Genomic DNA, 10,703 nt, shown 5'->3' on the forward strand with positions numbered 1-10,703 from the left:
AAACCGACTTCCCTCAACTTCCCTTCATTTGATGCAAAGCAATTGGCCAAAATTTTCAGGTACGTGGAAATTTGAGAAGCATGTCTCCATCATTCTTGAAGGTTCATCTTCAACATAGTACTGCTCCACTCCAACTGCAACGTCTAGGAGTGTTCCCATTGTTACATTCATATAAATTCCAATCAGATGGGTATTTCTTCTATACGAAGAAAAAGGAAATAGTAGCATTTTATTCTGGTAATTTTGTCAAGTATGTCGGCAACGTTCACCACCAGTTCTGCACTAGGGGACACTGGGATTCATCACCTGCATCCGTGGGTCATTTTCCGGGTGGCCATTAACAGCAATTGAGAACTATATACAGGTGGAAATGAAGCTGGTCAAAGATCCTAATCTTTTTAGCCTTGACATGTATACAACCAAGCACATTCTAAAGGATCCAATTTGCTTTATTTCTTGTCAAGTTTCTTTGTCAGACAAACATGTATTGTTTCCTTCTTGGGATGAAATTGTTGTTAAAGCAAACAAATGGCAAGCAAGTCTTAAAAGACTCATGGACCACTGAGACACAAGCCAATTTGGACTTGGTCTTTAGCCGAACAGTGATACTCGACAACGTTAATCACATCATAGATTGAGACAGAAATGAGGTGTTCATACTTAGGAAAGAACCAAAAATCGGATTTCAATAAAACGGAATTCAAAAAAATCGAAATATAATGTTTCGTAAAATAGCTCGAAAAGGGACATTAAAAATACGTCATCGAGTTACCAATTATGCAATTATCAAAATTTTTATAATATAATATTACATACATACATATACATACACATATATATATATATATTACTAAATATAAGAGTAAACCTTATTCCCAATACTGAATACTAATTACTAACTATAACTATACTTGGAAGTCGAATTTGATGGAAGTTGACATGTTGCAGTTTAGCTTGACAATGTTATTTAGAGTTCTTGTTTATTTCAATATTGATTAAGGAATTGAAATTATGAGTTACGATTATTATGAACCTAATTTTTTTTTGTATATCATTGTTTGAGTTGAGTTAATGGAATTTTGTTGGAAAAACATATGGGATATTATTTTGTTACAACAATTTTTTGAAAAAATTAAAATATTGTAACTCATCTTTGACATTTTAGGCAATACCGAATTACTAATTCTCAAAATCCAATTTTATCAAACTAAAGTTTAGACGGTAATCTGATATTTGTCTTAAAAAACCAATTTCTAAATTACTCAAAAAAAAAAAATTTTTGCTGAGTTCCCAATTACCGGCAGATGAAGACCGCTAGAAATGACCAAGTTTACTGTGATACAAATTCAAGAAACTTCATCCGGTTTTCGCATTCTAAAAATATCTGATTTTTTTGAAGCAAGGAGTGTACATTTTCTTGGCTTTAAAGTTCTTACTTTTGACAGTTTTGGTATAGAGCGTGTTAAAAATTTACTGCTTTTAAACTACTTCAGCACATTTGTGATCCCAAACTACAATATAAATTTAGCTTTAGAAATTCGAGGAGAAATGTGGTTATAGAAAAGTTCACGGCAATTACTAGTCTATTGGAAGTCAATTTACCTTTAACACAGAGGTCTGAACCCTGGCTTTTTACGAGAGATCCTGGATTAGCTCCTACCAAATTATTGAAACAAATGCATCAAATCTTATATTATGCTCGCCATGAGTGCACTAAAGTTCCAAACTTACGAACAGAACAGATACATCAAATTCAAACAAATTAACTACTAATGCTTTTAATTAGTAATTATCAACCTGGATTACAAAAAGACATCGTATTGCTATTACATCTGCAAAATCTTATAGTATGCTCGCCATGAAAAGCGAAATCAACAAAATTTCAAAGAAGCAAAATTCAAAATTTCAGAATGGATAAGTATCAGTCAGCTAAAAGACTGACACTGGTCCAAGTACCCTTCTTCAGAGAGGTCACTTCTCAACATATGTTAATATAAACTCCTTTAGACTGGACTGTACAAAAGTATTTACTCCCATTAATTAAACAACAAACAAATCCTCCCCTAGTGCTTCAGAAGATGCACTCCAGGTATTGATTATAACGTCTCCTGTTGAATTCCAGTAAGCTACCGTAAGTTCTATCTGCGACTCCAATAAAGAGAGCTTCTGTGTCGGGACTAAAGGAAACTCCAGCAATCTCGCCAAACAAATCAATTTCTTGTCCCTCCGCATATTCTGACTTTGTATCAAAGACGTGAACGAAATCAGCTGGTTCAGCCATTGCCAGGAATCGGCCATCAGATGTGAACCGTATAGCCCTGATAGCCCCCATTCTACCCTTGAGGACGCAGACTGACTTCGATAAGTTTCTGATGTCCCAGAGTCTGCAAGTCGTGTCCTGGTTTCCAGTTGCCAACATCCTACCATCTGGATGCCAAGCCGAAGCAAATCCATAGTCCAGATGCCCCTTCAAGGTGCCCACAACCTTTCCTGAGTGTGCATCAGCAATCAAGCTCTCAGGATTGTCCCCGAGGACAGCAAGTAATCTACCATCTGGACTTACAGAGGTGTTCTGGAAAAACCATCACCACACAGAGGTAAGAAATCTCTGCATGACATCAAACGAAAAATCATGTAAAGAGCTAACGAGAAAAAGCCACTCACATTGACTGACCAAGGAAATGAGAATTTACTAATGCAAGCAAAACTGCTGGCATCAAAAACCCGAACTTGAGCGTCATTGTTTGCAGTCATAACTCTCACAAGTCCACTGCACCACACATTTAGTACATCAACTAGCTGCAACACGATCACAAAAATCCCTTCTAAAAGGAATAGGAATGAACTTCTTACGTTGGACTTTGGCCTATGTCAACAGCATTTGTGATGGCATCTTCGTCTGTTGTTATTTTGGTGCAGAAAGCAACGTCAGGTTGGTTGAGGTACTGTTAAAGCATAAGAAACAAGTAATATACCCTGATCCAACTAAAAGAAAAATAACCCAGGTCCCAAATAAGGCCACAAATAGAGGAAGTATTAAAAAAATTGCTAATCTGCTATTTACCTTGCAGATAAGCTCCCCTCGAAATCCACCAGCAGCCATTAAGTTGTCTTTGACGGCCATAGTGCTTATCTGCACTCTAGAGACTGTCTGAGACATAGATCCAGGGCATTTCTGCAGAATAAGCAAACTCAACTAATGAGTGTCTAACCAAGTTAATAATAAAGGAAACAAGCCGATGGCTAGAACAAGACCTACCAGTGAGGGCACAATTGGTTTAGCTACATTCAACACTTCTTTGCCTCTTCTCAGAAGAGAGGACCAGTGCATTACTGAGTAGCTTTGCATTAGGTAAACATCGTGCTTTGATGTTGCTGATAAAAGATTTCTGAGCTGAAAGGATTGACAGGTGCAAAAACATAAGCAACAAAATTGAAACACTCAACAAAGCAATTACCTATGTTGAAAATAACTGTCAAGACAAAGGTGAAAGATAGTCTTTGTTTCAAATATATGAAATACAACACACAACACTTTAGACCTAATTACAGAAGCAACAGCTCACATATATGAATTAGTCAATGTGAATGAACTTTACTATATCGTCAAAAAGATTCAGCCCCTCCAAACACTTTTGCTTGGGTTATCCTAAGCCTAGGAGTCAATTCTTAACTCAAACCTAGGTTTGCTCAAAATTTGATCCATATTCCTCAAAAAGTCTAACAGACTGAAAGGTAAAAAGTGAGAAATGATTTCACATTTTTTGAAGACTCAATGTCCAAAATGCAATAAACACAACAAATAGTTTATAGCAATTCTTAAAGATTAAAGAGACTCCAACAAGTAAATCTGGCCAGCAAGAATTAATAGACAGAATTGTTACTAGACCAACAATTTCAAAAGAAATGTCAGATTTTGTCACAGTAAAAACGTCCAAGAAAAGTAATATGACCACGGAGTAACATCTATACTAGCAACAACAACAGTCCGAGTTACACATAAAATTGAGAAAATTTCAAATCTGCCAACCAAACTAAAAAAGTGAATAAACTCTCTACTCTCTGGATTATTGACCAAAATATCAGTTCAAAGCAACCCACACAAATCTACGAGTAACAGTCGCGATACAGCTACAAATTTACTGATCGTTAGATATACGTAGAGAAAAAAATTCTACCATACAGATAATAGGATCTGAAAGACCTCACAGATCAATGATACAAATATAGCTGACCAGGCAGACTGACCATCTACACGAATAAAAACCTAAAAATCTGTCAAATCACGCATCATAAGAAGTAGACTCATCAATGTTCCAAGCGCAACCATCCAAAAAAAAGAACATAGCGTCCAAAAAACTTCAAGATTGCAAGTATCCTATAGATCGGAATCCATGACTTCCACAAATCAGAAAGTGAAAACCATATCAAATATTTGCCAAGTATGCTGTGCCTGTGCAACTAGTAACTCACAAGGATATACGCTCTAGATTAACAACGCAAAATACACCATATAAAGAACCAAATAAAAAAAAAAAAAAGAGGAGGAAATCTACGTCTGACATGCACGTTGTCATGCATTGCACTACTGAATGCAAAAGCTCCAAGCAACCATATGGCCTGTTGACATAACAAACTACATGGCTAGTTCACCAATCAAGTATTCATATTTACACACCGCCCCTTTCAATTGCTCAAATATTTCCCTACCATACCATATAAAAAATGTTTCCTTAAGGCGCCAGCTTGCTCAGACACAACTGCCACCTCCTCCTAAGGCTGAAATGGAGATAAAATAGCAATCCCAGAAACAGAGGTTAATTAAAGTAAAAATAAGCAATCAACAAGACAAATATAAGAGCCACATGACATACAGATGATTACAAATGAATTTGTAGCTCAAAAGAACTTTTAGAATGGCATACAGATCGTTTATCAGCAAAAGGATGCAGCACAAACCACTATCACTTTTGTGCACAAGTCTGAAGCAAGTTATACTTGAAGCTAAACCATTAAATAAATTAATCAAGAACTGTTGATACACACACAGAGGAAATAGATTGACTTCCAGCAAATTATTCACTGAAAGCAGGAGCCAGAACTTTTCCATGTCAAAGTTTCCAAGACACCGAAGACTAAACCCACAAAGAAAGGCAAAATATGCTACATGACTACAGTTAGGAGTAAACAGAGTTAGATCCAAGTTTATAAGTGCACGCATTAATACTATATAACAAGAAAAATGGAAAACTTAAGGCAAAATTAACCCAGAACCTTGCCAAAGTGCCCCAAACCTAGGGCATCCATACAACAAAAACCAATCAATGAAAGCACATCATCCACATGAATGAAAAGTTGCAAATTCAGCAAAGCCAAGTCATACCCACCTCAAAGGAACTTGGCATAAAACCATTAGGCAGTTTAGTAACCCAAAATTCCCATCTATAACATTGTACCTTCCAAATAAAGATCCTCTAATATTATTAATGTTCATGAGATACTTCTGGAGTGTTAATGATCTGCACAAAAACGATTCATTAAATAAAAGTCCTGGTTCAAGGAAATCTGAACCAGGCACAACAGAGAGTATGCAATCATAAAGATATATCAATTAACTAACGTAAATTAAAAATGGTTAGTGCATGGTCAAAATTGCTGCTCTGTATATGATTGGCTACTTGACAGAGAGAGACCCTCTAGCTATGGAAGTAGGAAGACAAGGCTGGCAAAATCCCCATCCAAAGAATCAGATCAAGTTATTCTATAAGAAATAACTTACAGTTAAAATATTAGGAACAATAATCAATTTCACTAGCTCGGAGGACCCAACAAGCATTGTCATTATGTTGGCATCTCACCCTAATTTTTCCCCCCTTTCTTTTTGCTGAAATGCCGCTCAAGCATGAGTTAATGATAGACGTGATTCACCATTACTATAGCATGTAAACATTCCATACCTTCTAAGAAATGAGGGGAGAGAGAGCTAAATTACACTCATGCATCCACAAAGCACTATATTAGTATAAGAATACCTGCAAAACTACAATTCTGATTGGACCGTTCTAATAAATTCCCAAGAGAATTAAGAAGCAACCACTTTTCCCCTTGTAAAAGCAAATAACAAATCAAGAATATAAAACAGGAGATCTCAAAATGCAATTAACTAAGGATGTTTGCAGAAGAACAAAAATGAATATTTGCTTCACACGCTTTCACTACGCTCTGTTACATATTTATTTACTTTGGATAAGTATATATCTAGTGAGGATTTACTGAACTGAGAGTTTATGAAAACTGCGGTTAAGAAACAAACTGAGCCATGCGATTTTAAGAAAAAATCAAAAGATATCCCAAAAGGATGATTCATCCCCCTCTTTATGGTGATATGCAACAACTAAAACAGTTCCAGAGGCTTTTTTTAGATGTCATAGTACAAAATTATTACATTCAGGGTCCGCAAACAAACGTCACTAACCAGAAACTTTAAGTTATGCCTTTACCTGGAAGTGCACAATTGTTGACTTCACAAGCCTTGTATTGAACTGAAAATCGTAAAATTTGTGGCCTTTCTCCACTTCCTTGCACTCCTGCAACCATCAGGAAAATTTTAGCCACAAAACCAACTTAATATTCAGCACAAGCAAGGGATGACAACTACATAGTAGCATGTAAACGATCCTATAATATTTAAAACAAATCTAGCAATTCATAGCTATCATGTTGTCAGTAAATAACTCAAGCCCAAGGCTTTAGCCGCTTGTTACTTGGTTAAAATCCAGATTCTGACACCATATGTATTTGGGAATCGAGGAAAGAATCAAAGTTCTGCCCAACAAAAACTCATGGATGCCTGGTATCAGTTCCCCAGGTATCAGAGAGAGCTTAAAAAAGAGACTTGAAAACATTAAATAACCATCTAACAGCGTCAAGAAACCATATGAATATGATGTCTCTAAACTAAGCTTCTCAGATTCCATTTCTTTCCCTATTTTAAATTGCCCCCACCGCTAAAACATACAATATCTCAGCAATTTAAAATCCAAAGAAGCATAAGAATCAAATAATCGGCTAGTAAGATACCAAATTCCATTGCTTTTTATCATTCCTTCCAATTTTTCTACAAAATTAAATCTCACCATATACACATTTACATCCAACTTCCACAGATCCCGGACATCCAACAAAAATATACACAAACTAATGCAAGACAAACACCCTTTTGAGTGAAATAATTAATATATAAATGATCCGCCAATAGAGAAATGAATATAAACTAAACGAATCCAAGCAGCTCATGTATGATCACGTGTGCCGGTTTTTACGGTGAAAACAGACCATTTGAAGCACAACCGTTAGATTATGTCGGAAAAAACAAGCAAACTCAACAAGCAAATTTTTTTTTTTTGAAAAACAAGCAAACTCAACGAGCAATTTTTTTTAAAAAAAAAAAAATTCAAACCTTTTCAAGGTCTTCACGAGAGAGTGAGAGGTTTTCATAATTCTTATATTGCTTCAGCCTGGTCTCGCGGTACTTATCTCTAGTAAAGTTCATCCGCTCCCAGGGAATCCCTTGTATATCCTTCCCATTTCTAGCTTCCACGGCTGAGGTATCAGTCTTCGGCTTACTCTGCAGAAATCAAATGATTATTCAGCTAAACCTCCAAAAACAAGAACCACAAAACGAAGAAACAAAAAAGAAAATTAACTGTTACCAGTTCGAAATCTTCTTCAAAATCGGAGTCTAAATTGTCATCATCAACATCAGCAGAAGAGACGGTGACGTCCTCGAAAGGATTGTCTTCGAAATCAGCATAGTCATCAACAATGTACTCAAGCTCATGGTTCTGAAAATGCTCCATTTTCTATTAAATTTCTCGTTCCTGCAACTCATTATTTCAGGTACACAAATGGGAAGCAAAAAACAAAATCAGATAACAAAATTAGACAACAAATGTTACTGCTATCAATTACTAACAGAAAAAACAAATACCACAAAATCCAGAAAACTGAACTAACCTTGCTAGGAATTACTAGACGTAAAAGAATGAAAGAGTGAACACAAAAATCCGCAGGCAGTTTAGGAATGGCAAAGGAGGAGATAACTATACAGAAGGTAATTTATTTTTTTTTTGGAAATGGAAAGTGAGGATGGGTTTTTTTTTTTCCGGAGAAGAAGACGACGACGACGATTGGGAGCTATGGCTTTTGTTGCTAAACAGCGAGAGTGATGGAATGGTTCGGCCACCGGTGGGATACTTATAACGGAGAAGGAGAAGGCCCAGGTGAAACCGCGGGGATTGTTGGTAGGGCCCAGCGAGTGCTCCATGTGCTTCGATTAAAATCGTTTGTCGGGTCTAATCTATTGGTAAGGTGTTGGGGACGTTAACTTATAACTGACGGAGGAGACAGTTACCGTTACTAAGGTTTTTTTTTCGCTTTTTTCTCTTTTTGGATGCCCGATTTGTTGATTTCATTGGTTTTTCTTTCTTTTTCCTTTTTGACTGCGTTTACTGTGACAGTGATGGCTACTTTTTGTTTTTTAGTCTAATGTGAAATATATATTTGGAGAATTTAAGGGATTTTGGGAACCACGTGTGGATCTAATATTGGCTGTTTGGCAAAAATGGCAATTGAGAATGAATTCTTACAACTTTAATTCGGGAGATTTTTTTGTGGATTCACTTTTGGTAGCAAGAAAGAATATCTATACTATGCATATAAAGTGGAACCCTGAGTTTTTGTGTAATATTTTTTTTACGCTTTTTGAACTCTCATTTTGACTCTCAAAGGATCTTAATTTACTCTCAACACAACTTATTTTTATTATAACTATCTTTCCAATATAACTACCCGTAAACACATAACATAATTATACTCGGCAAGAAAAAATTTTAATAGAGCAAAGTCATGTTCAGTAATAAAATACTATGTACCCTCTACCACTAGTTATTAACAAATAATTAGACTAAATTAACTTAATAACATTTTTACACCATCAAATCCGCACGAAAGAATTAAAAAATATTAGTCCAATGACTCGAAAACGACTTTTGAATCAAATTCAAATTATTTTAATATCATCTAGGCAACATTTTTAATGCTGAACCAACAAGTAAATTTCACTTTTTCTTCGTTGCAAACTAGTTAATTAACATGTGTATGAAATGGATAAATAAATCCCACTTTCTGCTAAATTAACTAGAATCACAAATTTTTAGGAGCAAAAATATCCAAATAATGCAGCCTTGCTCTCCTCCTTATCATTGTTCTAGCAGTACCCTATACTACCTTCCTGCCACCTCAACCTCTCCTCTTCCCCCTTCACCCCCTCCCTTATCACTTCCTTCTCTCCTCCCCTTTCACCACTCACCACCCAATTTCTCTCCTTTTCCTTTCCACTACCACTCCCTTGCAATCCTCACTCCTTTCTTCCTCTTCTTCTCTTTTCTTTTCCCCAACGACTAGATCTAGTCGCCATGACCAAATCAACTAGATTTGATCACAATTATCAAATCTAGTTGTAAAGGTAGAAAGGGGAAGGAAGAGGGAATCTATATCTATATAAATTTGAGAAGGGATTTTTAGGAACAAGCCTCCACGTATCTTCCCGCTACCAATTCCATTTTTCTATCATTTCACATTTAATTTAATTTATAAAATATATTCCTCTCAACTTCCACATCTACTATTCACATTTGACATTATTGGTTACTTTTTAAAATCATTTCATTTCAAATTGTTGGTTAACGTGTATGTTATCCTATTTGAACTTCAACCCATCACGTTTCCAATTGCTTTGCATTATTTATGATTCTACTCCAATTCAAACTTCTATAAGACCATAACAAGAGATAACAAATATAACATCATTTCATGCTTTCTTATTAATTTAAATAAGTAAGATTATTTACACTCCATTTTTGTTATTCACACTTCAATAATCATTTTGATCATATAATTTTTATTAATTAGACTATATGATAAAAAATGGTGGAATTGCAAATAATAAAAAATGGAGTGCAAATAACATTTTCTTAAGTAAGGAGTGGCTTCCATGCCTTTCTAATTTAAACAAGTAGTGACTCTGCTTATATAGAAATTTGGTTTGAAGTTTATTAGTGGGAGGGTAAATAAAAAAAAAATATTGCCAAACTTAGTAAAAGTAAAAAAGTAAATGATAATATTTTATCTTTTAACTTGGTAATCCTAAGTAAAGGGCAAAATTAAATAGAAAACAAAAAGGAAATAATGTCGTGGATTTAAAAAATCAAGAATGATACCATTCATGAAATCCAAATTATGAAATCACTAAATAAAAAATAAAGTACTACTAGCCTTTTAATGTGGAAATTTTTTTTTTGAAATATTCATTTTTGATAAAAAAAAAATAATGATAATAACAACACCAATTCTACCTAAAATTTTTAAAAAAGTAACATTATAGTTTAAGAGAAAGATATAGAACATTCAACCCTAAAATACTACTTAATTTGTATATATCTTGCCCAAATTTGACATTAGATTTGAATAAGAGTGCAAAACCCAAACACTAAGGATAACTTTGGGTATCATTAATTATTTTATGTATTTGTTATTGCTGTCTTCATATGTAAATATGTATTTGCTATGTTAAATATGTGTATATATATATATATATATATATATATATATATATATATATATATATATATATATATATATAT

The 10,703-nt window shown here is 34.7% G+C and overlaps 1 protein-coding gene across 8 annotated transcripts; it reads right to left on the reverse strand.

Annotated features, from left to right (window-relative positions):
• Window positions 1-1,752: 1,752 nt before the first annotated feature.
• On the reverse strand, window positions 1,753-8,339 carry LOC113714462 (uncharacterized WD repeat-containing protein C2A9.03-like). 8 transcript variants are annotated; one of them, XM_027238304.2, is made up of 9 exons: window positions 8,017-8,339; window positions 7,713-7,880; window positions 7,460-7,627; window positions 6,501-6,587; window positions 3,260-3,394; window positions 3,065-3,175; window positions 2,854-2,945; window positions 2,665-2,770; window positions 1,753-2,572 (listed from the first exon to the last, which is right to left on the reverse strand). In XM_027238304.2, exons 2-9 carry the CDS (start codon window positions 7,857-7,859, stop codon window positions 2,072-2,074), a joined length of 1,347 nt encoding a protein of 448 aa, XP_027094105.1. In that variant the 5' UTR covers window positions 7,860-7,880; window positions 8,017-8,339; the 3' UTR covers window positions 1,753-2,071. The 8 variants fall into 8 exon arrangements, with proteins under 8 accessions (XP_027094105.1, XP_027094107.1, XP_027094110.1 ...); XM_027238306.2 differs by lacking the exons at window positions 7,460-7,627; window positions 7,713-7,880; window positions 8,017-8,339 and adding an exon at window positions 5,388-5,519 and having other exon boundaries at window positions 6,501-6,585; XM_027238309.2 differs by lacking the exons at window positions 7,460-7,627; window positions 7,713-7,880; window positions 8,017-8,339 and adding an exon at window positions 4,716-4,779 and having other exon boundaries at window positions 6,501-6,577.
• Window positions 8,340-10,703: the final 2,364 nt, after the last annotated feature.

The sequence above is a fragment of the Coffea arabica genome, chromosome 10c (genome assembly GCF_036785885.1).
Source record: "Coffea arabica cultivar ET-39 chromosome 10c, Coffea Arabica ET-39 HiFi, whole genome shotgun sequence".
Taxonomy (NCBI): domain Eukaryota; kingdom Viridiplantae; phylum Streptophyta; class Magnoliopsida; order Gentianales; family Rubiaceae; genus Coffea; species Coffea arabica.